Genomic DNA, 27,911 nt, shown 5'->3' with positions numbered 1-27,911 from the left:
AATGGTTATAAAAATAGTAATACAATTAGAGTAACAATAATTTGAACAATTTGAATTATGACAATATGAGACAATAGAGACAAAGAGTTACGGGCATCAGGGTGCCTTTTTCTGGGCAGCATGAGCCCGAAAAAGGATACCCGTTAACAGAGGATTAACCCTTAATAGCAATAACCTGTTGCATATTCATACACTTCGTACATGATGCATAAATTCCATTCAAATACAGAATTCTGTCTGGTCATCGTCAACTTCTTCCTCTGAATCCTAACAGCACCTTCGAGGCAGGAAGAAGTTCGTTTCTTCTGCTAAGAGGGCAATAAATTCATTTTCTCTGAAAGATTTAGGTGTCCTGTGGCTGCTATCTCGCTGCAAGTCCTTTCTTTTAAAAAAGTATCCTACATAGCATAGTTTCTATTTTAACATTTTTTTTTATAACCTAAAACTATATTTAACACACTACTTAGGAGAATTAATATTCATTTTAATATTTGCGAAAAGCCAATCATAAAATAGGCATTTTTCACAGGCTTGCTACTAACAATGACTATGTGGGTTTAAATTCCAGTCTCAGAACCCTGGCTGAATGCTCTGATGATGGAAGGTTAGGGTGGCAGCTCCCAGGTAGCATGGCTAAGGTTTGGCCGGGATGTGCAGCGTGCCTGCTCTCACACACCGCCCGCCTCCCTTGAATCCCCCCGCTGTCCTGAGCTTAGCAGCCAGGTCTGAAGCAGAACTGCCGAGGAACAGAAGGCAAGTTTGTGTTCGATTAGATTCCTCCGAGAGGCAGCCTGGGCCGGCTGCCTGGCCCCAGCGCGGGGTGTTGTGCTTGGCAGGGGCCGCGCTGGCGAGCAGCCCGCCCGGCCCGGGCACGGCGCTGGGAGCGGCGCGGGCAGCTCGGCCTGCAGGCCCTGCCAGGGACGGGGCCTGCACCGCACAAAGGACACGCATCCGTGACAAAATTGGTTCCGCTGCTCACCAAAGAATTCTCCTGACGGAGCACTTGGAGATCGAGCTAATTTCATGGGTAGATGTGAGCCGGTTGAAACCGCACATTTTGCAAATATATTCCTCATTGTATAAATGTTGTCTGACTCCATCCTGAAGCTATTTGTGGAGAAATTTCCATTGCCTAGTGTATTTGATAGTCCATAAAAATTTGCATCTGATCCGTTGCATCCCACTGTCTTCAGGTTTAAGAGAGCCTTCTGCCTTTGCATCCCACTGTCTTCAGGTTTAAGTTTTAAGAGAACCTAGGTGATGACAGAGGAGCAGTAGCACTTACACTCTTCTCTGGTGGCACTTTATTCAGTACTTTGAAGTAGATTATTATTGAAAACAACAGTGTATTTTTAGAACAAGCCTTGTGTAGTATAAATGCAGGAGTTTTATGCACTTTGTTTTTTGCAAAGAGTCCTAATGCCAGGAAGATTCTATGATAATGCTTTCGCCCTCAAAAAATCAAGTGAAACTTTGCAGGAAACAAATCTAGCAGGAAACATCTGTCACAGTGGGAGAAGTGCTGCTGCTGTGCTGAAGAGTGATGCTGTACCTCGTCAGTGAAGGGTTATTTTCAGTGACGAAAATAAAAGTATAGATGTGTTACACTTGCAGAATAATAGCTACATGAAGAGAAGCATTTCTGTCTTCTATTATAGTCATATAGGAACTTCTAAACTGTTTTTTCTAAAGGAAAACATGTTCTCTTTTCTCTAGGGGATGCTTTTTTATTTTTCAGTGTAATTTTGGGTTCTTATTTAAAAACTCTGAAACCATAAAGTTTCTTATTTTAATTTTTTTTTTCATTTTTGTTCAGCAAAAGTTAATGCTCCATTAAATTTGCCTAACACTATTAAAATAGTGTTGAAGTCCATAGGAAAGGTCAAAAATCTAATCTATCATTAAAACAATCATATGTCATTAATAATTACAATTAATTTCAGTAACACTTACAATTCTGTACCTCAGAGGAAAAGTGATACTAAAGGTATTCGATGTGAGGCAACCATCATTGTAGTTCATTCTTCATTCTCTCTTTCTTTCTTTGCAACTTAGATGCAAATATAACGCTCTGGAGTGCAGTGCTATGGAGAAGTGCTGTAATGTTTTTAGTTCACAATATTTCCATGGTTTGTACTGCATTAAAGCATCTCTCTCCCAATCACCAGTAGAGCTCGTGGCCATTGTGACACTTTTATTACACTCAGAGTGGATAATGGCTGGTCTTGCCAGTGTTAGTTAATTTGCTACTTTTAAAGTCTCTGGCAAAACAGAGAGAGAGTGCTCCCAGTATCTGCCTGAGCACCAAACATGACTTTTATTGCCAATAAGAGCTGAGCCCTAAGGATTTTGGCTTGTAAATTTTATTTGTAGAATGGTAACATTTGCAGTGCTTCCTTTTATTTTTCCTTCATTCACAGAAAAACAGCAAGTAGAGCTCAGTCTAGTATACAATATCTTGATACTCATTATGGGGAAATTCAATCACAGGATAATTTAGATTGGAAGGTATCCCTGGTGGATGATTAGTCCTACCCCTGCTTGCTTACCACCTCCTGAGAAACCTAGTGAAGGTTTCTCAGGACGTTGTCTGGTCAACTTTCAAGTGTCTCCAAAAGTAGAGTTTCTGCTGTATCTCTGGACAACATATACCAGTGCTTGATCACCTCTTCATGGTGGAAATTATTTCCATACATCTAATAGAAATTTATCACATTCAAACTGGTGTCCGTTGCCTCTTGTCCTGTCATTCTCAGCTCAAAGGAGAATCTAGTTCCTTGACATCTTTGCTATACTCCATTAGGTAGCTAAAGAGTGCACTAAGATTCTCTTCTCAGGGTTAAATTAGTCCAGCACTCTTAGCCTTTACTAACCTAGCAAGCCCCTGAACATCTTTGTGGTCCTCTCTTGGCCTTGCTTCTGAATGGCAATGTCATTTTGTATGGGAGAGCACAAATCTGAGCAAAATACACCAGGTGTAATCTCAAAAGTGCCTGATGGAACTGTAGGGTTTGGTACTTTCAGGAAAGCTAATGCATAATTAATACTTTTTGACCATGGAAAACTTTCCATCTCTGACTCTTCATGTAAGATTTATACTGGTAACATGTATGTTGTTTTTTGAGTCATTCTTGACTGACCTCAGTAGAGATTACAAGAGAATAAGATCCTTTACAACTCACCATAGTCAAAAGACCAGACTCAAGGCTAAACCAGTTTGAATAGCAATAAAGAATAAATTTTTGTTAGTTGACAACTGAGTTACAGGTCTGACTTGAATGCAAAAGATAAAAAAATGAGAATGTTTTTCAGATAGGTATCAGCAAGTCCTACCATGGGGAAAAAAAAAAGAGGACTGAGTATGCACTGCATAATAAACACCACTCAATTTTTACATAAAATATTTCATCTTTGATTTCTTCTTCCAGTTAGATAATGTGTATTTCACCTATGGTACCATGGAAGTTATACTGATGTGTTGTGTATTTCTTTGGTTAGCAGCTAGTCTCCAGTTTTGCTTTGATAGTGCAGTGAACTGTTGAGGTGCTCTGTGACAGTTAAACCATGTTGAACTGCCCAGAAGTAAATGTGTCTTTTCCACATTTCAGCTTCTCCAGTTGGTAACGGATATATCAAGCCACCTGTCCCTCCTGTTTCTGGTACACAGAGAGAAAGAGGACCCCCAGCCATGCTGCCCATCAGCATTGACCCAGACAGCAAACCTGGGGAATATGTCCTGAAGAGCTTGTTTGTTAACTTCACTACCCTGGCCGAACGCAAGATTCGCATCATCATGGCAGAACCTCTTGTGAGTAAAAAGAAACTCCATGTGTGTGTGTGTATATATATATAAATTTTTTTTGTGCTTTGAATTTGTTTTAAAAGCAGGCTTGCTTGCTGTGCAATGAAGAATATTTTGCTTGCAATCTGCGTTGGAGTTTGATAGTGTTTCCCAAACTGTGATATCTGCTGCTATGGCAATTAGAATGTTGTGGGAGAGGGCAGAGGTATGCAAGATATGCCATAGGGGTGACATGAAGAGGAATTGATATTTAATTTCTGTTTGCAATGTGGGCATATGCTAATGGGATTGAGAGGCAGAAGGGGTGTCAGCCAGCATAGATTTCACAGCTGGGAGAGCAGTCACTTGAGTCAAAATAGATTAGAAAATGCTGAAATATGATATATGATATGATAAAAGTATTTCTGAACATTACAGGTTTTCAGGTAAAACATGAAAATGGCTACCACTTTTAGTTCTGACAGTAGTAGATTACATAAGCTAGCAGAGGACTATAGCACCTATTTTCCAGATATGAAAAAGCATGCAGCACTTGAGAAAGGACTTACATTACAAGGTCTTACACAGTGAGAGATCCATTGTTATTTTTATTTTTAGGCAAATTTAACACGCAAGTATGTCTGTTACAATTTGTCTTATGTAACTGAACTTCTGCTCGTTTAACTTGAGATTACATTTTATATACATTCTTGTTATTTTGATTCAGGAAGAATATTTCTGTAATTTATATTTTAGTTCTGATGAGGTAAAAAAAGCCAAGACCTAAAAATAACCAGAAATCTCTACTTCTGTACTATAAGGGAATTTTAATAAAATCTAAGAATGTTTTTGTTAAAAAGTCCAATGTAGAATACTTAGTTCAGTTCCCCATTTTCAGGATGTTTTGAAGGGCAAAATTAAAATTTTCTTTATTCTGATGGCATCTGTTTAGCTTTGATTTAGATTCAGAAGCATTTGATGCTTGGAAAGTTTTAGCAGGCTTTCTTCTGAAACATTAGCTAGATGCAAGATGACAGAACTATCTTATGTAATTTGGAAATAACACCAAAAAAAGCTTACAGTAAAGAATATTACGACAAAAATCCATTTTTTCTTCTTTGATGTGTTCCCTCCAAATCATGAGAAGTAGAATAAACTGACAGTCATAGTGTAGGTCTTTTTAAAAAATAAAATACCAGCAGCTATTTATTACCATCCAGTCTTCATGTAATGCCCAGAGAACATCTTTAAATTTTAAAACAAAATGTGTATAAAATTACTTGACAAGATCAGGAAAACAGCAAGACGACCAATACTGAGGACATAATTTCCTTGCAGCACCTTTGTTACTCTTAAACATGAACCTCTGCATTTTCATGTAAGATTTCAGGCATGGATTTATTCTCATTTCACCTTTTGTTAAGATGATTCTGAGTTGCTGTGTGGTAATATGTTGTTTTTTTTCACTTTGAGAAACTATTATTATCTGAATGTTGATCTTATTCTAGAGGTTGTTCAATGGAATTTTATTTGGTAAATTCAATGTAGAATATAGAAATATTACAAGAGACTGGAATGTCACCTTCCTGTCATCATTTTCAGAATGTATTTTTTACAGGGGTCTGACCATAAGACACTAACAATAATTCAATTACATACTCACATCTCATTAGTACTAATAAAACTTACAAGCCATGGCATGCTGATGTTTGAGGTTGGCTGTGACCAATGAGTAAGCAGGATTCTGTAGACATTCAGTAATATGATCTTGAAATAATTAGGTTGTAATGAAAGAAGTAACAAGGGAAAATGGCAAAAATTATTCTCAAATAATAGCTAAGAATATAAGTCTACCCTTATGGCGAGGTAGCTGCTGGATGTTTAGCAGCTTTGTTCCCACATTTTAATCTACTGATTAGAATTGTGACCAGGAGGTCCCAGGGGTTTGGGAGACGAAGTTTATAAATTGATGGTGAAAAGCTACCTTTTGGCCTTTTTTCACAATAGGTAGTCAGCTGGTGAACTCTTTGAAGTTTATGTTCTAATTAAACTCAAGTGTACTTCAAAGGAAGTCAAACATGCACAGTGCTCAACACTGAGATATTTCTAGTTTGATTTCTCCAAGTCATTACAAGATATGACAGTTTAATTTTATAATGAGTGATGAATACTTAGGATATCTTCTAGAGAAGATAAAATGATCTGTTTATAATATTGTTGCCTTTGCAACTCTTTTATCACCAAGTCTAACTCACATTGAAGCTCTGAAGTTACTATGGTTAAATTAAATATTTATTGATACCTTTTTTACCTGGATCATTCTTTTGATACACATATTCTGCCTGTTTATATTTTCTGATTATCATTACTGTTGTTTTTATTAATTTTTCCTCTCAATTTCTTTGGATTCCATATGCCTATGTGGTATATCAATCTCTTTCTTTTGTTGTGCACACAGAGATGAAGTGTAAATTGCGGTGTTCTGACAACTGTGTTGGAAAACCATGTTTGTGTCACACCATGAGTTGCAGATGCTAGAAAGGCACTAGAAAGCTTTGCTATTTTCTAGGGCATCAGTAAAGGGCACAGCAAACCCCAACCCTTCCTGCAGCTCCATGAAGTTTAATCTGGAATAGCAATATTCCAATGGGAGAGAAAGCAGAGAGCAATGTCACCCACTCATCCTGCCGGCAACCAAGTATCACTTGACATTTTGGTTACTGGATCTGGCAGTGATCATCATAAAAAACACACTCCCCAGTTAATCTATTTTCTAGGCATGAACATAATGTCGACTATCCACTGCTAAGTTAAAATGGAAAATTTTTGTTTCTAGATTTGACATTTTTTTAACTTTGTCTGCAGAATATTTTATCCAGAATTTCAGGTCTATTTTTCCCCTTTTTAGGGTCTTTAATATATAAAAAAACAATTCAGTAATTAAAAGTTCACAATCATGTGGCTAATTTTTAATGATTCACTGCTGTACCCAGATTGTCAAGTTATATTATTTCAAATTAAAAGTATTTGACATCAGACGTGATTAAAGTGGATTGTCCAGTTTAAAAAATAAAATTCCCATAAATTAAATGTAAATAATATTTTCTTGGTAATCTTTAATAATTTCCTGGTTCTTTTCTGTAGGTAATTTTTATTACTTTTAACAAATACTAAGATTTTATTCCGCAGACCTTTTTTCACATTTGATTTAATTAATATTTAATTTTTATCAATTTTTATTCTAAATCTTCTCTGCATTGCTTCACTTATAAACACAATCTGATATTTTATTGCTGCTGATTTTTTTTTTTCAAACAGTGGTGACCTTAAAATGACGCTAGAAAGAGAAAGCCATGGAAATATTCTTGCCAGTTCAAATGAAAGAATATGTATCATAGCTCTGTAAGGAGAAAACCCAGAAAACAGTTTCCTTTTTAGGACTGTTGATTATCCCTTTGGGTAATAATTCATCCTGTGCATACAGAGCAGGCTAATCTTTAAATACGGCTTTCAGCAGCACTTACACACAGCTGTAGACATTGATAAAACATAGGGAACTACAGGCATTGACAGTTGTTAATGGTTAATTTAGCTGTTGGTAAACTTTCATTATGCTTTTCTCCTGCAAGCATCTTCTTTTACTGAGCTTGTCTAAATTCAGGATCTCTCTGAATATGAAACTCAAGAACAGAATTAACTCATTATAGGATTGGGACTATAAGCATATTCATGTATTCTGCATGTAACCTAGGCAGGTTTCATCTCACCATTAGGAAAAACCCTGAAAGGAGTGATGTGGTTGATGCTAGTGTCTTTTTTACTCCCATTTCCTTAGGATCTTGAAGACATTAAAATAGAGATCTATTTTAAGACAGGTCTAGTGATAATAACCTAGTAGATGGTTCAGAAGACTGAAAAAAATGGAAGAATAATGCAAATTGCAGAGACTGACCAACCAATATGTAAAATGGGACTCATTTCTGATTAGCTTCAGTCTAGGCTTCACTTTCTCTAGGCAGGAGGAGAATAGGCTAAGAACAGACTTGGGAGAAAAAGAAATAGGTTTTTGTTGTCTGAGGACTAGGCTCTGATAACTAGGAAGATTTATGAAGGCTATGATAGTACCAAGCAGTTTTATCCCACAGCTGTAATGTAGAATTTTCTGGTTTGCATGGACTAAAACTCCAGCTGCATCACACCAGGTGACAACTCCCTGGTTGTCACCTGTAATGAGACGTATTACTACTACACATATTTTACATTTGAAGTCCTCATTAATAGTTTGGCATGTACAAGGACTTTGACCCCCTGTTTGTTCACAGGTAATAGATAGTAGTTACTTTAAGGAACAAGTAATTTTCTGTAAAAGAGGAAAGGCAAGCTGCCTTGCCTCTGTTCTAGCTATTCACTCAGGATATGTATGTCCAGACAAATTGACAATTTTACAACTTTATTTGAAAACCTTTATGCAAATAGATATTGAAAATTTTGTTCTCTTTTCTCATGCAATACCTATCTAGGGCCTTTCCTCTATAAATGCTACAAGCATGCTGCCTTCCCATTGTCATCTGTCCCTATCCACCTCTGTGTCACTGAGGGATTATGCCACTGATCATTAATCTAATTCTTTAATTCCATGACTGTTTGTGCTAGTCAAAACTTTGTGGCAGTCAATCCCATCTCTAAGGACCTCATAATTCATAATACCATACCTCAGTATCTAATGCCTCATCATTCTTTATTTCTACTGTGTTATTTATTTAGCATTTAAATTATATAAATAAATATTATTATAGTAGCTTCTTTAGACCTAGTTGCAACAAATAATGTATAGATAATTAAGAATAATTATTCTTAATTATTCTTTAAAGAATTGTCTCTGAAGTACTTAAGATGCTTCTTTATGAAATTCTGCCTCACTTTATTATACTGTGCTGGGGACTGTTCTCCTACTTCTCCATAAGAAAGTGAAAGCATCTGCACAGCATATTACTTTAGGTATTCAATATGTAACCTGAACATGTATGATCTTTCCATTGCATGGAGCCCCATGGATATGTTACAGTGGATGTGTTAACTGAATGTGCAAATCTATGTCAGTCAGTAGGACAGTCTGGAGGACCAAGAACAGTCATTCCCCTCAGGAGGGGGTCAGTCTCCTAGTCCTCCCAGGAAGTGTCAGCTCAGCAGAGTTCCTTTCCTGCAAGTCATTGACTGGATCCTGGGTGAACTTTTTAGAGTAGTAGTTGGTCTCAGGATTTTATTCAACTTCCAGCCATACCTAAGGACTTCTCATTGCCCAGAGAAGCTTTAAGTGCCCAATCCCTGGAAGTATTCAAGACCAGAATAGAGCAGTCTATCTAGTGGGAGATGTCCCTGCCCATGCCAGGAGGGTTGGAGTTTGATGATCTTTAAGGTCCTTCCAACCCAAACCACTCCATGATTCTATGATTCTGAGGTTAATTTCTGTGTGGACTGTCTCTACAGTTCTGTTTCCTTTCACTCAGACTTTCCAGCAGCTAACTGCTCTGTTTCAAGAAATCAATTAAGCCGAACAATGGTTCACTCATCACTCTTGCCTCCTTCACTAATCAGTTTTCCTTGGGAGTTCACTGGCTTTCCAAATATAGTCCAGTCCACTGGTGATAAAGAAGCCCAAGCTGGGCCAGATCAGTGTGCTCTTTTCTCCAGCAGAAGGAAAGGCAGCTAAGCTTGGGAGATCTCTTCCATGAAATAAGCAGGCTCTACTCAGGAACTCAAAGGATGTGAAGGCAGAAAATCATGGGAAAGATTGGCATTTTGTACAAAAGGTGGAGAGCAATCAAATATAACAAAGACAAGTCCAGTGGCATAAAGATCCTTCACTTCCCCTTCCACTTACTACCTCAGATATCATATCTCCCTCCAGTTATCTCAGTCTGTATCTCAGGCTGAGGTCTGTAGCAGAAGCCAGGCACTGAACAGCATAGAGCTAGGGAGGGTAATTATCTCCAGGACAAGGTGGGTAATTATCTCAGGACAATTATCTTCCAGAATAATTATTTTTCAATTATCTTCCAGAAAGACCTAGAAAGGTTTGCGTGAGTGAAGCAATGATCATAGATCAGCTATCTTCTGTGTAGTTCAGGGGGACACACTGCAGTATTGAAACACAGAAGTTGAGAGAAAAAGAGTATGAAGGATGCAGCTGGGGAAAGAAGAGATAGAGGAAGAGACAAATGTAGGGTTTCAGAAATAATCGGGGGGGAGTGCAGGAGAACAGAGAGAGCATCCAGTATGGTCTGATTCCAACATCCATATGAGACTGAGGGGAAACCTTTATGCCATTTAGCAAGTCAAAAAGGAAACAGACACGTTTTTGCATAGACATTTGCATTGTCATTTGCACTTCGATACAGGACTGTAGAACATTCAGAGTCAGACGGTGTCAATGGGCACTTTCAGAGTCACATCAGTCACATTTCAGAGTCAGACGGTGTCAATGGGCACTTTCTCAGTGCTCTCAGGGTTTCCATGGCTGAGTGAGTGTGCAAAATGCTGCTTGGGACATGAGCAGAGCTCATTCCAATGGCCAGGCTCTGCAGGATGCTCGCTGTCCCTCGGCCTCATTACTGCATGGATACAGTTGGAGGATAGTGTATGGTACATACGATGGTTCAAATCACTACAAGAATTTAACATTGCAAGTCAGATTCAATCCAAGGTCACTGAGGCTGTCACACTGCATCACATGTTGGCCAATGCTTGCAAATATAGCAGAGAACCTACCACATGCCCTTAATCACATTATGGTGTCATTTAAGGATATGGCTATTCCCACTCTCCAGAAAATGGAAGTCCTGCTACAGTCATTTCAGGCCAGTCTTATCACTGAAGTCTGCCATCATGAAGGACAGAAAAAATCAGGTGTACACTTCAGCAGCATTGTTGGCAGATAAGTAGCAATTCATTAAAGAGGTATCTTCCCAAAGCTTCACAACAGCTTCATCCTTGGCATGCTTTCAGAGTCACATTTGAAGTCATTGAGGTATTGCTTAATTTATGTGCTCTTTTCTGGTCCTGAATCTGGCATGGCACAGTTTATACATCAGAGAGCTTGAATTACACCATATTTGACCCTGCATATGTGGTGGCATGCCAAATGTGAGAAAACTTGAAATACTTCATGTTACTACCTCCCCAATTGGAGATCCACCCAATAAGGTCTTCTTTTATTAGCTGAGCATGCAATACGTGTGAAAGCTAAGGATTTTAGGGCCAACAGACTTGTAGCAAAAGAACAGTGGAGGCTTACATTAGCTCTGCAAGGGCATCTGGCATCTTCCTTGAAAGTCTGTCAAATAAGTACCAGTAACCAGTAGGAAAAGGCTTCCGATCAAATCATCTTGGGACACCTCTGATATGGTACAGTTACAGCCTTTGAAATAAGCACATAATCAAAAAAGGTCCAAGTAACAGAATTTTAAAGAAAACTACTGGCAGTAATTCCCAAGTTCACTTTAGAAATACACTTTCCTCATTTCTTTTTCTGTTCTGTGAAAATGGGTGCACAGTTGGTAACAATAAGTATCTACCTGATGTTAAAGCAGTAGTGGGCATCAGACAGGAGACCATGGCCAGGGTCATTTGCTGTCCTTTATTATCCCTGGCTGTCTGGGTCTGGAGAGAATGTGATTCCTATTTGCAGAGATCCCTGCTGTGCTTGGAGCAGCCCTGCAATTACAAGCCTAAATTTATTCAAATCAACTGATAAGGGCTTCCTATAGGCTTTATTAAATTAGGTCACATTATTCTGAGTGGGTAACCAGTGGTCAGGGCCCTAAGGCACTAATAAGCCTTAATGGCCTCCTCTGAGTCTCTCCCGCACCTGCCCACCGGCCAGGACCCATTCCCAGGTTTTGGAGCCATTAGTCCCTGCCACAACAGCCACAACAGTCTCCTGCTCCCACAGCCCTGCCCCCTCCCTGTCAGGGGCCTTGCTGAGCCAGGTCACATAGCTGAAAACCCTTAATAAACCATAATAAACAGTTGAAACAGTATCTTGAATAGCAGTTTCATGAAAAGGTCTTAACGTAGACTTGGCAATTTTGATCTCCATCATCATTATTGTTCTTATTGTTACATGGAAATCACTTATCAAACATTTTTTAGAGCATCATGCTTATTCCAGTCCAACAGCTGATAAAGATCTTGGGCTCTCATACTGCACCCTATGACACCACAGTCAACCACTGTTGACTGAGGCCTTATACATTCCCTACCCTAGTAAATTAGGTTCCAATCAACAAAATTTTATCTTCCTATATTGGAATTTTTTAGGTTAGAATTACACAAGGCTGTGATGGAATTATGGTGTCAACAATAAGTGCTCACACTTTGTCTCCAGATAATCTTTTTAAATCTATCATACTTACACATTGTAAAATCTACCTCTTTCTGTACACTGTAGTATTGCAATAAATAAAATCAGAGAAAGCCAAGGAACAGTGTTGTAATACTAACCAGGAGGATCCTTATAGACAGAGGATTTTGATGTGTTTATTAAGTTACAATTTTGAAAAGGCATTCCTAGTAAAACAAGCTCTGAAAACAAACAGCCCTGAAAATTTCCTTTCTCACTTGTGCTAGAGTGTACCTCCAATCTCAGTAAAGTTATCATTAGTACTCTTTTCAACTTACAGGTTTCACATGCTTTTGCATGTATTGAAATATTTCTTTAAGGTTTCACAAAAGCATGTCTTTAAAATATTTCTTTCAGAGCTGGTCCACTAGTAGTTATCAGCTTTTTTGGGGCTTAAAATATTGTAGTAAAAGAAATGTTTTACTTCCTGTGTACAATAAAGCATCTTACTTTGCAATGGAAAATAGAAATGCTGAGAGTAGTAGGTTTGTTGTTTGGATTTGTTGGGGTTTTTGTTTTGTTTTTTGTTTGTTTGTTTGTTTTGTTCTTTTTAGGGCTGTTTTATTTTGTTTTGTTTGTTTGGGGTTTTTTTGGCTTGGTTTGGTTTCATTTCATTTTCTGGGGTTTTTTTTGCTGTTACCTGTATATTTGTAACAGCATTTGTGTTTAAAGTTTGCAACCGCTTATTGTCAACACTGAGTTGAAGGAATATCTGGGAATTTTTATACTGTTCAGATAAAAATAGTAGAGTTCTTGAATTGCTTGCTAAAGACTAGCGAAAGAAAATCAGTTTTGTTTGTTGGGAGTTGTTTTTTTTTTGGTTTTTTTTTTTTACATTCTATGTCATGTTGGGAAAGTAGGTGCTAATTTTTGTACTTTCCATCAAATAGCAATCTATAGTTCAGTGGGTTTGCTTCTTTATTCAGGATGCTTGAAATTTACCTCTGTAGAGTAGCACTTCTAATAATCAATTTGGTGGATTTTTGGCCTGTATGGCCATTTTTTTCTGACATATCAGTTACTTCAGACTAAACATTCACATGACCAAAATTTATGTGTCCACGTTTTAGTTTTCTTGGTAGACAGTCTAGGTAAAAGATGCCTTTTGCAGAGAATGTGGTAATCAAACAAAATTAGCCTGCAATACCTGATGTAGTGACATAGTCTGTCATAGAATCAGAACAGTGCATGACGATGCCAAAGAGTCAAAGCCAGGGAGTGAGAACCTGTATTTGAAGCTGAGCTGATGTTTTCCTGAATTTTTATATTCAGCAGTACAGGCGCATCCTTTTCCACATGAAAAAAACAGAAGAGCTGTTACCAAAAAAAACCCCAAAGCAATTACATGAAGAAAGAATAAACTCAGTAATACTGACTTTGTCTTTTAAACATGCACCTTTCATTATTTTTGTGCATTAACTGTCATGACAAGTAGGTATTTGACTTGAGCTTGTTAAATAATTTTTTTTTTTTAAATGTAGCACATTTTTACATATATTTCATGGCCACTTGAAATATGCTTATTTCCACCATATGAAGTACCGTGCACAATTAGTATTGCTTTTTTACTCAATTTTCAACAGTTAAATGAAGTCCATCACAGTTTTTGTTAACATTTTGTGCATCTGTAATTTTGTCTTATGCAAAGTTCTGATGGTTCCTTGAAGCTGTATTATCTTATCTTTTTTTTATTACGTTTTCCTTAGAATTTCCAGTTGCTGTATCCTTAGAATTTCAAAGGGTAATGACGGAAATCTCCTTTATTTTACTCTCTGTGTACTGTGGTCGCTGACACAGTTTCTTAAAAGAAGTGTCTAGCTGCTAATTGATGCTAAGAGAAGTCAAAGATTCTGTTGTCATCCACTGAACAGGCAGTTTAGATGTTTATGCATGAGGACCTGCTGACTTGCAAAGAATGGTTAATGAAAACAGGACACTAATTTGCCTGTTTCATTGAACTTGCAGGTGGGAGACAGTTGGGAGGCTATCAGAGTAAACAGATTATCCTTTTCAGTCAAAAAGCTTGGCTCTCTTAATTGCTTAGGTATAAATTAATTAAACTCCTTGGGGTGGTGGTGGGAATTTCCAAATAGTAAAAAGGTATATAAATGAAAAAATTACTTCCTGAGAAGTTCAGAGCTATTTTCTATACAACAGCTTTTTGTGTGTGACCATAGACTGTTCCATTTCCAATTTTGAAAGGGCCAAGCAGAAGTAAATACTCACAAGTTCAGCTTCATGGACCTGCTCAGTGCAGGATCAGCACAGATCCATTCTGCGAGGGGGAAGGCTGGAGCACACAGCTGGAGTGGAGGACATAGGTTACCCATCACATGAGTACAGGATTGACAGTGATGCCTTTTTCTGGTTTTGTATGCACAAAATAATCAATGCAAAAAAAAAAAATTGCATGTTTGAGAGCAGACCTTTTCCTACAAACACCAATTCTCTTTCCTGCTGAAAGGTGTATAAGACAGAGATGTTCATTTGGGGGAGAGGGGGCCAATGGGGTGATTCATCATAAGAAGAAAGAATCACACTTGGGGATTTTTGGGCTCTTAAGATTGTTCTTACATGCATTTTACATATGTTGTAGCTGTAGTAGTTGAATGTGTTCAGTGTCTACTCCATTTTACATGAAAAGGTCCATTCTTCTTTCTGTTTGATGTGTCTTCCACCCCAGCAGAGCACTCAGTAGAGTATGTCTGGCTGCTTTTTAGTGTGCAGTGCAGAAGTTAAAATTTGTGTAAAAATATCCTTTCACTATGCTTTTAGGAAGAAAAAAAAGGGTTTTATCTCAATCACTAACACAGTAGCCTGTAATAGTTCAGTAGGAAAAACAGGCCTAATGGTTGCTGAGATTAGAAATAGCTTTAAGGGGCATTATATGTCATTATAACATGGTGACATAGTGAAGCTTAATAGGCGCTACAACATCCTTTTGTTTTTATGTTTCCCTGAACACTCAGTTCTGTGACAGGTGGCTATTCCTGTGTAAATTTACCCAATTATACTTGTGTAGCAGCCCTGAAAAAGCCTTAATACATTAACCATTAAAAGTCACTGACAGTCTTTGGAGAAATGTTTTTGTGTGCCTGTGTGAATAGAGGGTTTGAATGATATGTTGTTTTTTAGGTAATTTGTAAATATTATATTTAGTTGATGCGTGTAAATATGATAAAATATACATTTCCCATTGCATAGTTAACATATTCTGTTTTATTATATTCTATTTGTGTTTTCCCAAGAGCTATGAGAGAGAGGAAGGAAGTTAAGTTTTAGTTGAGCATTTTGTTTTGTAGGCTTAAGTGACACAAACCATTTAGATGTTTTTATTGAGAAACAATGGTTTCAAATATTAAATTCCTTTACTATTTATCTCTAAAATGTTTATATCATGGGAGTTACCAGCATGAACAAATATAGAGTACAGAATTGAAGGCAGCACTTCAAACAAGAAATAATAAGGATGTTTAGTTTAGTGATTAAACGTTGAAATGTTACTATTGAGAATCCATTCTTCTGAAATTTTCTAATGTTTTTTGATAGTTCAGTAAGCTACGGGCCCTTTCATATTAATCAAAACTTTCTTTATTCATATTTTGTTGTTGTAGGCTTTGGCTCCAAAGCCAAACTATTCATCTAAGATTTGGAAGACATTTTTGTAGAATGTATACCAACAGAGACTCAAATAAGTCAACTTATATTTTAAAAAGACCTCTTTGCCATTCCTGAGTTGGGTGGGCAAGAAAATTAATTGAAGTAAAATCGTACCATGAGGCTAGAAAACAGTTTTAGGATTTTTTGAAAACTAATTAAGTGTATCTCCAGGTTAAATAGACTACTATGGAATCTATTGCCTAGAGACAGTGTCATATTATTACTCATTTTAACCTTTCTTTGCAAGTCCTGAACTTGTGGTATGCAGTAAAAACACCTACCATGAGTATAAAGGTATTTTATGTAGTATCTGCCATAGCAACACTGTTGAAAATACTGCATAAAATGAAAAGGTGAGATTTTTAAGGATATTGGAACTAAGCAAATAGAATAGGCAAGTTGTTTACAGTAGATGAAAAGAAATTTTCTGTTGCATAAAGAAAAATTGCTGTTTTCAAAGGACACTTGAAGTACCTGCATGTAATTGAGTTGCCTTTGAATTTACTCAGTAATGTCTCCCTGGCATGGTCAGTTGTTACTCTTATCCTGAATGTATTCCTGCTTTTATATTTTAGGACTTCTTAGACAACAAAACCCCAAGCACGTTTCTATCTAGCCCTTCATCTTTATTCAGTTCTTTATCTATTCAGCACTCAGCACTAGTAATAAGTAGTAATAAGCAGTAATAAGCTCTACGCTGAGTTCTCTCAAACCTCCAAACCCCACACACAGTCTGATATGGCTGTTGCCATTCACTGCAGGGATACAACGAGTGGCTCTGGTGTGGGCACCCCACTCCCAGAAGTGGGAAGGTGTGTGCAAACACTCTTGTCTGGGGTCAGATTGGGTCCTGCAGTGGCTGCAGGGAGCACCAGTGGCAGAACTGTCCTAGGAAGGAGTCAAGGGAGAAGCAGCAGCAGCAACCCAAACAGGGGCATGAAGAGGCAGAGACAGCTGCAGCAGCAGCTGCTGCCTGGCAAAAGTGTGAGGGGAAGGGAACAGCAGAAGCAGCAGTAGGTGCAGGATGGGATGAAGGGAGGAAAAAGGCCTCAACTGAAGCCCTAAAGCAGAGACATTGAGAAGTTATGGCAGCAGAAGGCTTCCTGGCTTTTGGCAGTTCTCCATGCCAGCTGCCTTCTGCTGCAACCAAGGCTGCTGCATGGCCTATGAATGTTTTCTTTTGGCCAGTGCACCAAGCCCTGCTGTAGCACCTGGAGGAGGGCACATGATGGCTTGTATTGCATTGTCAAATGGAGGCATCTTCTTCAACGCAGGCCTGCATCCCCTGGGGAATGTCATCATCAGAAACTCAGGTATCTGGGAGGTGTATGTGCTTCCCCAGATAGGTTACAAGTAATGAGGACATTTTCAGGATTGCAGTTCCTATCTCAGGTTCCCAGAGCATGGTTTGTCTTGTTTAATTGTATCCCCCTTAGAGACAGCATGTGATGAGGAATCCCACACCTCATTTCTGCCTGAAACTCTGCTCTCTGAAAGCCAAGTACTGCAGTGTTGGTCATGGAAACACAAAGCTTCTGCATGCTGAAGCCCTTTTTGTTGAAATTGATGTTTATCTATGGTAACACAAGTCTTCTGAACAGGATCAGAAATTTCTTGATTAAAAAGACAAAAAAAGGGGGTGTTGATTTTTTTTTCCTAAACAGCAGTAAATTCTTAGTATGCTGATTTTTCCAGGACCCATGAAAACAAGAATCCTTTTCCTTTCAAATAAGTTGAACACTACTTTTGAAAGTTTATCTGCTGTCCTTTTCAGTGAAAAGCAATAGACAAAAGAAACATTGTCCTCCTGTGAGACACAACTAGGCAGGGTAGAACTGACTTACTGATTGAGGAGGAGGAGGACTGTGGGTGGGGTGGTATCCTGTGTGTTTCTCAGGGTTATAAGGTTTTTTTTTTATGCAGGTGTTCATCTGTCATAAAGTTGTAATTAATAGCTGTTGTGCCCATAATGTAACCTGGAGGATTCGCTTGAGATATTGGAGAAAACAATGAAAAATACTGATGGCTGTTCTGGGTAAATCAGTGACTCAGTAGAAAACATTTTGTTGATTTTTGTATTTGCTAGGTAGTCAGGGGATACTGCAGTCACCCCACAGTTGGCCTCCTTGCCAGCTGGCATTACAAGTGGGTCAGCATAATTAATTTCAAAATCAGTCAGCAGATTATACCAGGCAACATTTGCTTCTGAAAGAAACATGAAATAATAGAAATCTTTGGTCCAACTCAAGTCTTTCCATTTCCTTATCTCATCAGCTTTACAGATTTCTTTATTTTATATCTATTATCCCCTGGCAGGGATGGTATTTTGCCTGCTACTTTAACAGATGCTGATGAGTGTAATAGTTTGTTGAAAGCTGAACACAAAATCTCATTCTGAGCTGATGGGAGAGTCCCAGTCTTGCAGCTGTAGCAGAAGAAAGAGTCATGATTTATAGAAGAATAAGGCACTAGCACATTGCAGACACCAGAAACAGTAGTGTAATTCACAGCAGAATTGTGATGGTGACAAGTGATGTGTTTTTCAGAATGTCATCTGCCCTCACGTGTTGTTTATTTTCACTGTGGTGTAGGAGATTCATGTTTTGTGTACTGTTGCATGCATCTAGAATATTGGCCTGTGTACTTCTCCAGGTCTCAGTAGTTCAGCCTGCTTGACAAAGAAGCCATGCAGGTGAATGGATGTTCACTCATGGTTTCTCTGAGTTGGACAGTTCTCCTTGGCTTTTCCAGTTACTCTGAGAATATTAAAATTTGCTTCCATTCTGAAAATACCTTTTTTAATTCTTTTAGTGATAATTTTCCCCACTACTGTCTTCCTTAAAAATGAACTCTATGGTCTTTGATTCTTCTAAGACCCCCTTTCTTTCAGTATGCTCTGCGTGATGCATTATATCTCTGGTCGTGTTTGTATTGCCTGGTAGTTTTATAACAAGAAGGGACATCATGTAACAGAATGACAGAATCACAAGGTTGGAAGAGATCTTCAAAATCATCAAGTCTAACCCATGCCCTAACACCTCAACTAAACCATGGCACTGAATGCCACATCCAGTCTTTTTTTAAACACATCCAGGGATGGTGACTCCACCACCTCCCCGGGCAGACCATTCCAGTACTTCATCATCTTTCCATAAAAACCTATTTCCTAATGTCCAACCTGTATTTCCCTTGGCACAGCTTGAGATTGTATCCTCTGGTTCTGTCAGTTGCTGCCTGGTGAAAGAGACCGACCCCCACCTGACTACAACCACCTTTCAGGGAGATGTGGAAAGTGATAAGGTCACCTCTGAGTCTCCTTTTCTCCTAAATAGAGCCCCTTGGTTATGTATTGGGGAAACATTAGGTGCTTTTTAGGATGTTGTAAGAATTTATCATTGGTGTGAGCACAAACTCAGATGTAATGAATGGCCAATCCTTCTCTTTCATGAAAAGACACTAAAATCACTCAAGACAGTCCATCAGTATTGGCTGATACATATGCAGAGGCCTCCTTTGCATATGCAGCAATTGTACTGGTATCTCCAGGATGAGATCAGGAGGCACATTATGTGAGTAAAAAATCTAACAGAAAAATAATAGTATAATATGATAGTATTGATCTTAAGTAATGCATATTTAATATATTTTCTTTCAGGAGAAGCCACTGACCAAATCTCTGCAACGAGGAGAAGATCCCCAGTTTGATCAAGTAAGACACTTGAAATTACATTATTTCCATTCCTCAGGCTAAAAGAGGAGTGCATTGGAAGGCATTCTAGAGTCCTTTTACTGTTGTTGCATACTGCAGAAGTAAAATTTCTTGATGTTCTTTGGGTAGATAAATGATAAATACTTGCCTACCCATTCTTGGATATAAATTGTAAGAATTTTTCCTCTGTTTCCAAGGTCAATATTCTTCTGCCATAGAACTTGATCCTTTTATAGTGTATTAAGCACATACATTGTTTCTTGTGTGTTTCCCCTGATGGGGATCTTGAAGCCAAATTTGTATCTTTTCAAATCATGTAGTTTTTGAAACAGGTGTGTGGCTCCCAATCTTTCTTTTATGAGGTTTCTTTTATAGTTAATGTGAGGGCCTGTAGAATCATGGTTGTTGCCATCAGCCTCATCAGTCTGGTTTGCCTCTGTAGCTGTGACTCAGCATGACTTATGTGTGTGCTGCCCTTCAAATAGGCTGAGCCAACCTGTTGTGTTTAAAATTAAATACAAGTTCAATTGTCAGGATTAATTTTATATACATATTCTTTTCCTTCCTGTGGGAAGAATGTTACACTCAAATGGGAAGTAAAACAAATTAAGCCATCCAGATGCAAACCTTGTGATACTGTTCCTGCAGTACATTAAACAAACTCATAATGGGTGGCCGTGATTTGATTAAATATTTATGGTTTAGCAAATTTTGGCCCTTTAAAAGGAAGAATTGGAGGACTGATACTTCTCCTAGTAATTGGTAAATAGACAGAAAATTGAGTAATTAAGTCAAGATCATTTAATGAGAACAGCAAAAGCTTCCTAGAGTGAAACAACTGTGTGTTTACTGCTGTAGCAATTTACTCTGAATTCAGGAGGAAAAAAAAACCAGATGCAGATCAAACACCAAGGTGAATTTTATTATATTATGACATTCATATATCTTTCTATCCACATATCTGAAGTCCTACCTATATGCAGAGTTGGCAGAAAAGTACAGTGGTGAGATTGACTTAGATGTTTTGTCAGAAAGCCTCCTTTCAGGTGCTTGAAATTTTAAAACAACCTATTTAAGCTGAAATTTTCAGAATTTGTCAGCCTCAGGCCAGGTTGCTGGCAATGTTTCCCTTTTCAGCTTTCACATTGTTTTCTACTTAAATAGCATTTCCATTTTGAGATGTTCTGATGCTTGTGGGATTGATGCAGGCCTGTGGTCAGCAGATGGGGCCTGAACCTGGCTTACGAGCCCATTTTCAAAAACATGGTTCATACTTACTAAAATTATTTTAGTTCAGCTAAATGCACAATCATATAATGATTTTAATTGTATTCAGAGAGTTTGCATTCAAAATTTTGTAGTGCACAATACAGATTTGGTAGAACTGAGCTAGAGTAGAGACAGGAAGACAGAGCAAAAAGTATTTTTTTACCTGGCATGTTTCACTCACTAGATTATGTGAGTACATTGCATTATAAGCTGTTTTACAAATGATAACGTGTCAGTATTATAAAGTTGTCATGGAAGTATGGATAATAAAATGAAGGTGTGGTCTGCCTGGGAAGCTCAGAAGATCTTGATGTGTTGTGATACCACAACCCAAGTAAGAAGGCATGTGCTTTTAAGTGAAACCACTCAAGTTTTATTTTTGAAGTTAACTCAAATATTTAAAGCATTTATGGGATGAGGGAAACCAGGTTGGTGGTAATCCCTTACTTCCCTTTTCCAGTTAGGGTGCAGAAATGTTTGGTGTTTATTTCTGAAACCCAGTTGTCTAGCAAAAACAAAAAATGCCAGCCATGACATTCCTGATATTTTTACTACAGAAATGAAGAGGGGAAAAAAAGGGCAATCCCTATGAGCAAACTTCTTTAAGGAGTGTCTAATCAGTTTTACCTTCAGTTTTAGGGCTTTTAAATGACAGACAGTCAAAGGAATCTAATTTTATTTCTTTTGACATTATCAAAATTATCTCTATTCAGTTTAAGTGAAATTGATAAGCAATGCTGAAGTGAGTAGGTCACTAGTTACTTTAAAATGTCTCAGCTCAGTCTTCTAAGGGTAAATTTAAAAACAGCAAAAATAAGGCATGACCTGATTTAAAACTTGCTTTTTTGCAAGCCAGCTTCAGAGGTGGGAAAAAAAAGCCGAAAAAGTAACTTAAAAATGAGCAGAATGGCACTTTGGCTACCCAAAGTAACCAGCACCAAGTTTAACACTGAAACCCCCAAACCATTTGAGATGGCTATGAAAGCATTTCCTACTACCCCTGAATAGTTCTGTCTCTGTTTCCCTGAGAAAGAGCAATTTTTCCTGCCCATTCTTAGACACCATTTTAGGAACACTGGTTGTGGTGGTGGGGATGGATCCAATGTCTGGAAACCTGACTGGGCCAGGGCTGTGTCTCTCCACACAGGTGTAGTGAGTGTCTCCTGTTAGGCAGACAGCATGTCTGGCTACCAATTGCATCACCCTCCTCCAAAAAATAATAGGATCTTGAGCAATGTATGAAGTGATGGTACATATCCCAACTTGCCAAATGCCTCACCATTGGCCAACAAACTGCATTCCTTACACTCACTGTGTTTTCCTTTCTAGGTGTGTATGTGTATAAAGAAAACATATAGAGGAAATTATGTAGGTTTTTTTCATATGGTTTTAAATATTTTCATAGTATATTTAAAATCATGTTTTGAAAATCCTTGATTAGACAACTCTAGTTGCCTACTGGCAAAGAGCATTACAGCTCCAGCATTAGCATGCTCTGTGTCCCCAGTTACAGAGATGTTATTAAACATTGTACTAGTGAACTATGACTTAAACTTCCTATTACAGGAAACCATAAAGTTGCAGTACATGAAAAGATCAAAAGCTAGCAAAAACCCATAATTCTCCAAGAGGGTGATCCTCACCTAAGGAAACATTTTTATTACTCTTTTCTCAGCCTCTACTAATGTATCATTTGTTCTTACCACGGTGTATAAATGTTCCATGAACTGACAACACTGGAGGCAGAAGAAGGGCACTGTATAGTCTTGGACTGAGCTACAGACTGCTTTCCATATAAAAACACAAGATGAATGTAATGTTTTGGCCATGAAAGTGAAAATTTAACAGGAAGGCTTAGTTTTCATATGAAGCTATCTGTCAGAGGAGCCTGTTGCAGAAGTTTCAGCATAAACTGCACAAAAGCTTATTCTTGTTACAGTTTTACTTCTCTCTTCTTTGAAGTGCACTACTTTGGTGACTCTAAATTGGAAAGCAAAAACATTTAATCTTTTATGTACTTTTAGGAGAGGAAACCAAAAAAAAATCAGCCATGGTAAAGAAAGGAAACTAAAATAAATAATAACAATAATAAAAAAGAGGAAAATGTAATAAATAAAAGATGAAAATGTAATAAATAAATAAGGCACTAAGCAGCATACTATGATAAAGTGTCCTTTTTCATAACAGCCTAAACATGATTAATGATGTGCTGATAATGATTCTTATCCAATATTATTTTTAGATGTAGTTGGGGAATACTGATATCATTGTCATTGCAGCAGCACTGCAGTTGGCTGCTTTTGTGTTTTCCCTTTCTCTGAGTTTTACACATTGTCCTTCATCACCAGAAAAAGGCACAAGGTAGAGAAAGTATAAGAAATGGTGGTCACGGGATCATAAAATAACCTTTGACTCCTGGTCAGAGATTTGGATTCAAGCAGTGTGTAAAGAAGTATATCTGAAGTCAAAATTGAAGGTAACACCTTCAATTGCTGTCCACTAAAAGTAAATGGAATTTGCTGTCCACTAAAAGTAAATGGGTTTTCATGTAGACTGTTATGCTGGCAGTAAAATAGCTATAAACATTGGTAGTGTGTAAGCATGCTAGCTGAAATTACCCATCCATAAAATTATGATACTAAAAAGTTCTTCTTTCTTTTTTTTGCCTCACAAAGCCAAGGCCATTAATGAAAACTAGTGAGTTCAACTTGAATATTTATCAGTTTTAACCATTTCCAGGTTAAAACTTCATAGCACAGTCCAAAAAAAAGCTGAGAACAAAGATGTGAATGAAAGATCTCCACGATCACAAATGCATTCAGCAGCATTGATAGAAAGTGTAAAACCTTACTTGTGCTTGTCCATTATTTAGAATCTGCACTACAACAATTTGAAGATAAAATATGCAGACACTCTGTGAAAAATAGAGTCACAAGAAATAAACTGACTGTGCAAAAATGAAGTACTGCAATTCTGCTTTATTATAAAATGGCAATAAAATGACCATTCAACATATATATTGATTGATATATGTGGTATAGAAAAAGAATGCCAAAAAATTAATGATACTGCTGGAAATTGGGTGCAGTTTTGAATATATTTGGTGTTAAAGCACATATAAATTCATTATAAATAAAAAAGCACATATAAATTCATTATACATAAAAAAGTAATCATATCAATTTGCTGTTAGTGGAAACCTTTCGTGTATTTGAATTTTGATAATATATCAAGAGTTTTATGAAAGTATATAAATTGTAGTGAGCTGTCTGAGCAGAATTTCATTAAATTTAGTCTTGCATTTTAATCCAAAATAAATATTAAGCATTTACATAAATTATATTTAATGCTCTGTGAACACAGGTTTCAAACAGCTCCCTGCTTGCGCAGCTTTCTTATCCTTAAGCTATACAGTAGTTAGTTCATTTATGATGGAAGAATATGATCATTTGTCCAACAAGGACATATTTGTACATCTGTGCACTCCCTTTCAGGAGCAGCACAGAGCTAGGATTCATCTCACTCCTGGACTTACTTCCAGTAAATGAAAGGGTTGAGTAACCGGCATGCTGGCTAGACTTCCCTCCCTTCCTGTTCCCTGAGAGCCAGGTCTTTTCCCAGTCCACCCTTCCTTCCTGTCTTAAAAGTGCAATGACAGAAAGATTAAAAAAAAAAAAAGAAGGAAAAATAAAAAGCTATATTGACCTTTTATCCCAAATGAAGACAGACACTGTAAATTCAGCAGAGAAAGTATGGCATGAGAAGATTTAACAGGAATCACTTTGACTTTTTCTGGTGAAATTGTTTAGGTGGGATTTAGAGATCAGCTGTGACAAGTATGTCAGTGAACATGCAGGAAGATCTGATTGAAACAACTTTTCATTTATAGTTAGCTACTGTGATTTCTGAAAGATATTTAGGTCTATTTGAGGACAGACTTTTTAATAGGGCCCGTGGACATAGGACAAAGACTAAGGGTTTTAAGTTAAAAGAGGGTAATTTTTTACTAACTAGAAGGAAGATATTTTTTACTATGAGGCGGAAGCAGGTTGTCCAGAGAAGATGTAGATGCCCCATCCCTGGAAGTGTTCAAAGCCAGGTTGGTTGAGGCTTTGATCACCCTGGTCTAGTGGAAGGTGTCCTAGCCAATGTTAGGGAGGTTGGAACTAGATGACCTTTGAGGCCTCTTCCAACCCAAACCATTCTGTGAGTCTATGATTTTATGGTTCTTTTCTAGTCTTCGCTAGGAAACCCATTTTCATTGTATTTCATCATTAACAAGCAGTGTTGTGCTAACTTCATAAAAAGTTTTGTAAAAACAGTAGAGAAGTGAGTCGGTAGTGTATAGTTTGCCCCGACACCAGGTGGCTGATTTTTTCTGAGTATTTATCTGAAGGCTTAACACTAGAAGGCTTTGGTATAATTGAGCCTGAAGTCCTATAGTAATTCTTTATGAAAGGCCTCCTGTCACTGCTGCAAGCATTTGCTTCATGATGTCTTCCACAGCAACTTGTTTCATATTTCAGGTAATAAAATCTATTGCAGACTAGATTGAAAGTTTTCCAAAATATTGCTTTCATGGAAACTTTTAATTTAGCAGGGGCAGTTGTTATATCTTTCTAATGCAGCATGTTTAATTTTAGGCCATAATACCTGAATAATAATACTTCATCCTCAAAGTGTCTCATTGACTTTAATCCACAATGTCACTGTGAATTAGTTAAATCCTGAGGCTGAAAAACTACAAAAGAGATTCAGAGTTACTCATCGAGACTAAGTGTCATCCACAAAGTTCTCAATTAAGGTTATAGTAATATTTGGGAATGCTTGCTCTGCCAGTTTTGCTCTGGTCTTATTCACACAGCACTCACACAAATTTGGTGTTACATGAGACATTAAACTCTATTGTTTTTCCTCAAGCATTTGATTTAAGTTTAAGCAGGTGGGTAAACCTGACAGTTAATTACATAATCAGTGTACTTAGCATGTAGTGCACACTTCAGCTCTTCACTCCTGATACTCAGCTCTTTGCAAGCTCAAGGCCTGCATGATCTTATGGTGGTCAAAAATCTCCAGATCACTAATTTCTTCCCTACTTTAGATAGTTGGTTTTTATTTTCTTAGAATGTGCACAAATACTGTAGCTGTGAACGTTCAGTTGCAATACATGTATTATTCTCTTGTATAATGGGGGGGGGGGGGGGGGGGGGGGGGGGGGGGGGGAGGGTTCACCCTGCTTGTTGATCTTTTCATGTTTTGTAACTTTATGGTTTCTTGTAGTAGAATGTTTAAGTCACAGTTCAGGCCAACATGCTCAGTAACATTTTTGTAATTGGTGACACAGTTAATACTGAGTGAGCAGTAATCTTCTTATCCAGTATGCCACTAGAGCTGTTTAATCAGCAACCTTTAAGAAATAATTCTAAAATATGTTTTGTTTATTTGTGCCCACAATAACACAAGAAACTCTAAACATTTTCCTATATATAAAAGAGAAGTTCTCAGGTTTCTTCCTAAGTTTTCAGGTGTGGGAGCCTATGAGTAAGCTACATCCATCTGCATGGTCAGTTGATTAAAATTACTGCAGAACTTGTGGTGTTTCTCAGTATATTCCGAGTTTCAAGGGAGATATCCAGTAGTCATATACAACTCCTCCTGGAGGCAGTACCTCTAATTCATTACTTTTTCTTTTCTTACAATCAGTTTGAACTCAAATCAACATTGTGTAACAAATCAAAATAACCTGCTTGAAGAACTAGATGATTTTCTGGTATGTTGAAAGATGTTAAACATGATTTTAATGCATTTTAATATCATCAATATAAAGACTTTATCAACATGCTCTCCGGTGTTGCATTTTTGTTTATGTTTTATAGAATCACAGATTCATTTAGGTTGGAAAAGACTTTTGATATCATCAAGTTCAACCACAAACCCAACACTGTCAAGTCTAAGCACTAAACCATGTTCCTACATGCCATGTCCACACATCTTTTAAAGACAGGAAATGCAGAATATTAAGTCACTGCTTGTACCATAGTTCTCAAAAAATGGATGAAAACAAGAAAGAACCATTGAATTAGTACTCTTTTTAAGGAGGAGAGAAAACCTGGACAGCATTTTATTTGTTGATTTGTTGTGTTTTCCTGATAGGTTATAAGCTCAATGAGCTCACTTTCAGAATATTGTCTACCCTCTATCCTGCGCACTTTGTTTGATTGGTATAAAAGGCAGAATGGTATAGAAGATGAATCTCACGAGTACAGACCTAGAACAAGCACTAAATCCAAAAGGTATGTTTTTGAATATGTGTAATTGATAAATTCTAAGGTTAAGTGTGTTACAGTTCACCCATCACCTTTTGTGAGGTAACAGTTGCTTGATAATTATGTTGTTTTTCTCCTTGTTCCTGGAACTCTTCTCTCGGCTTCTTGATGGATGGAATAATTATGTCTTTCACCTTATGCTCCTCATAGTTCAAACATAACAGTGCTGTTGTAATTGCCTTACAGATATTTTGGATGCTTTCATATTTAAATACCAGTTTGTATAAACTGTATTTACTCAAGTGATAGAGCAATAATTCTGTGCCACTTGGAAGAATTTTTCTTATATAGCCTTCTCTTTACACATTAAAAAATACACAAATACCTACCCTCAATCTGAAAACCTGAGAATCAGTCAGGGAGATTCAGCAGCATACCTCTTAAAAGTAACAAGCAGCACCCAAAAATAATGATGTCCGTAGTTCTTTAGTGATAAGGCAGCAAAGTGATCTTGGTTATATTGAGGTCTGGCAATGTGGTTCAATATTCTTCAAACTTTGAGTTTTTCTGAGTACTTCAGTACTACATTTACATGCTTCAATGAAACAGCAGGAGAATGAACACTGTCAGACCTGGTGTTCAGAAACGTTAAGGAATTCTTCACATTGGGATTATATTATAACCCAGTAACTACAAAAGGCAACAGTTGCTGGAAGAAGGGGATGGTGGCTAGGTTTAGATACCAAGGTAAAAATGAAACTGAATTAGACTCTTTATGTCAGTAGAAGTGGGCAGTATGAAGACACAGTTCATTAATTAGATGTC

General features: G+C 37.6%; 1 protein-coding gene across 6 annotated transcripts in view; it reads left to right on the top strand.

Moving 5' to 3' along the window:
* Nucleotides 1-27,911, top strand: part of FRY (FRY microtubule binding protein) — a 196,376-nt gene that overhangs the window by 63,300 nt on the left and 105,165 nt on the right. For all 6 annotated transcript variants that reach the window (XM_077173815.1, XM_077173810.1, XM_077173814.1 and 3 more), the window contains 3 exons: nt 3,609-3,808; nt 19,498-19,551; nt 26,974-27,113. In XM_077173815.1, coding sequence (XP_077029930.1) covers nt 3,689-3,808; nt 19,498-19,551; nt 26,974-27,113 — 314 coding nt within the window. In that variant the 5' untranslated portion in view covers nt 3,609-3,688. The remainder of the gene's footprint in view (nt 1-3,608; nt 3,809-19,497; nt 19,552-26,973; nt 27,114-27,911) is intronic.

This window comes from Agelaius phoeniceus, chromosome 2 (genome assembly GCF_051311805.1).
Source record: "Agelaius phoeniceus isolate bAgePho1 chromosome 2, bAgePho1.hap1, whole genome shotgun sequence".
In the NCBI taxonomy this organism is placed as follows: Eukaryota; Metazoa; Chordata; class Aves; order Passeriformes; family Icteridae; genus Agelaius; species Agelaius phoeniceus.
This window is presented reverse-complemented; position numbering and strand designations above follow the sequence as displayed.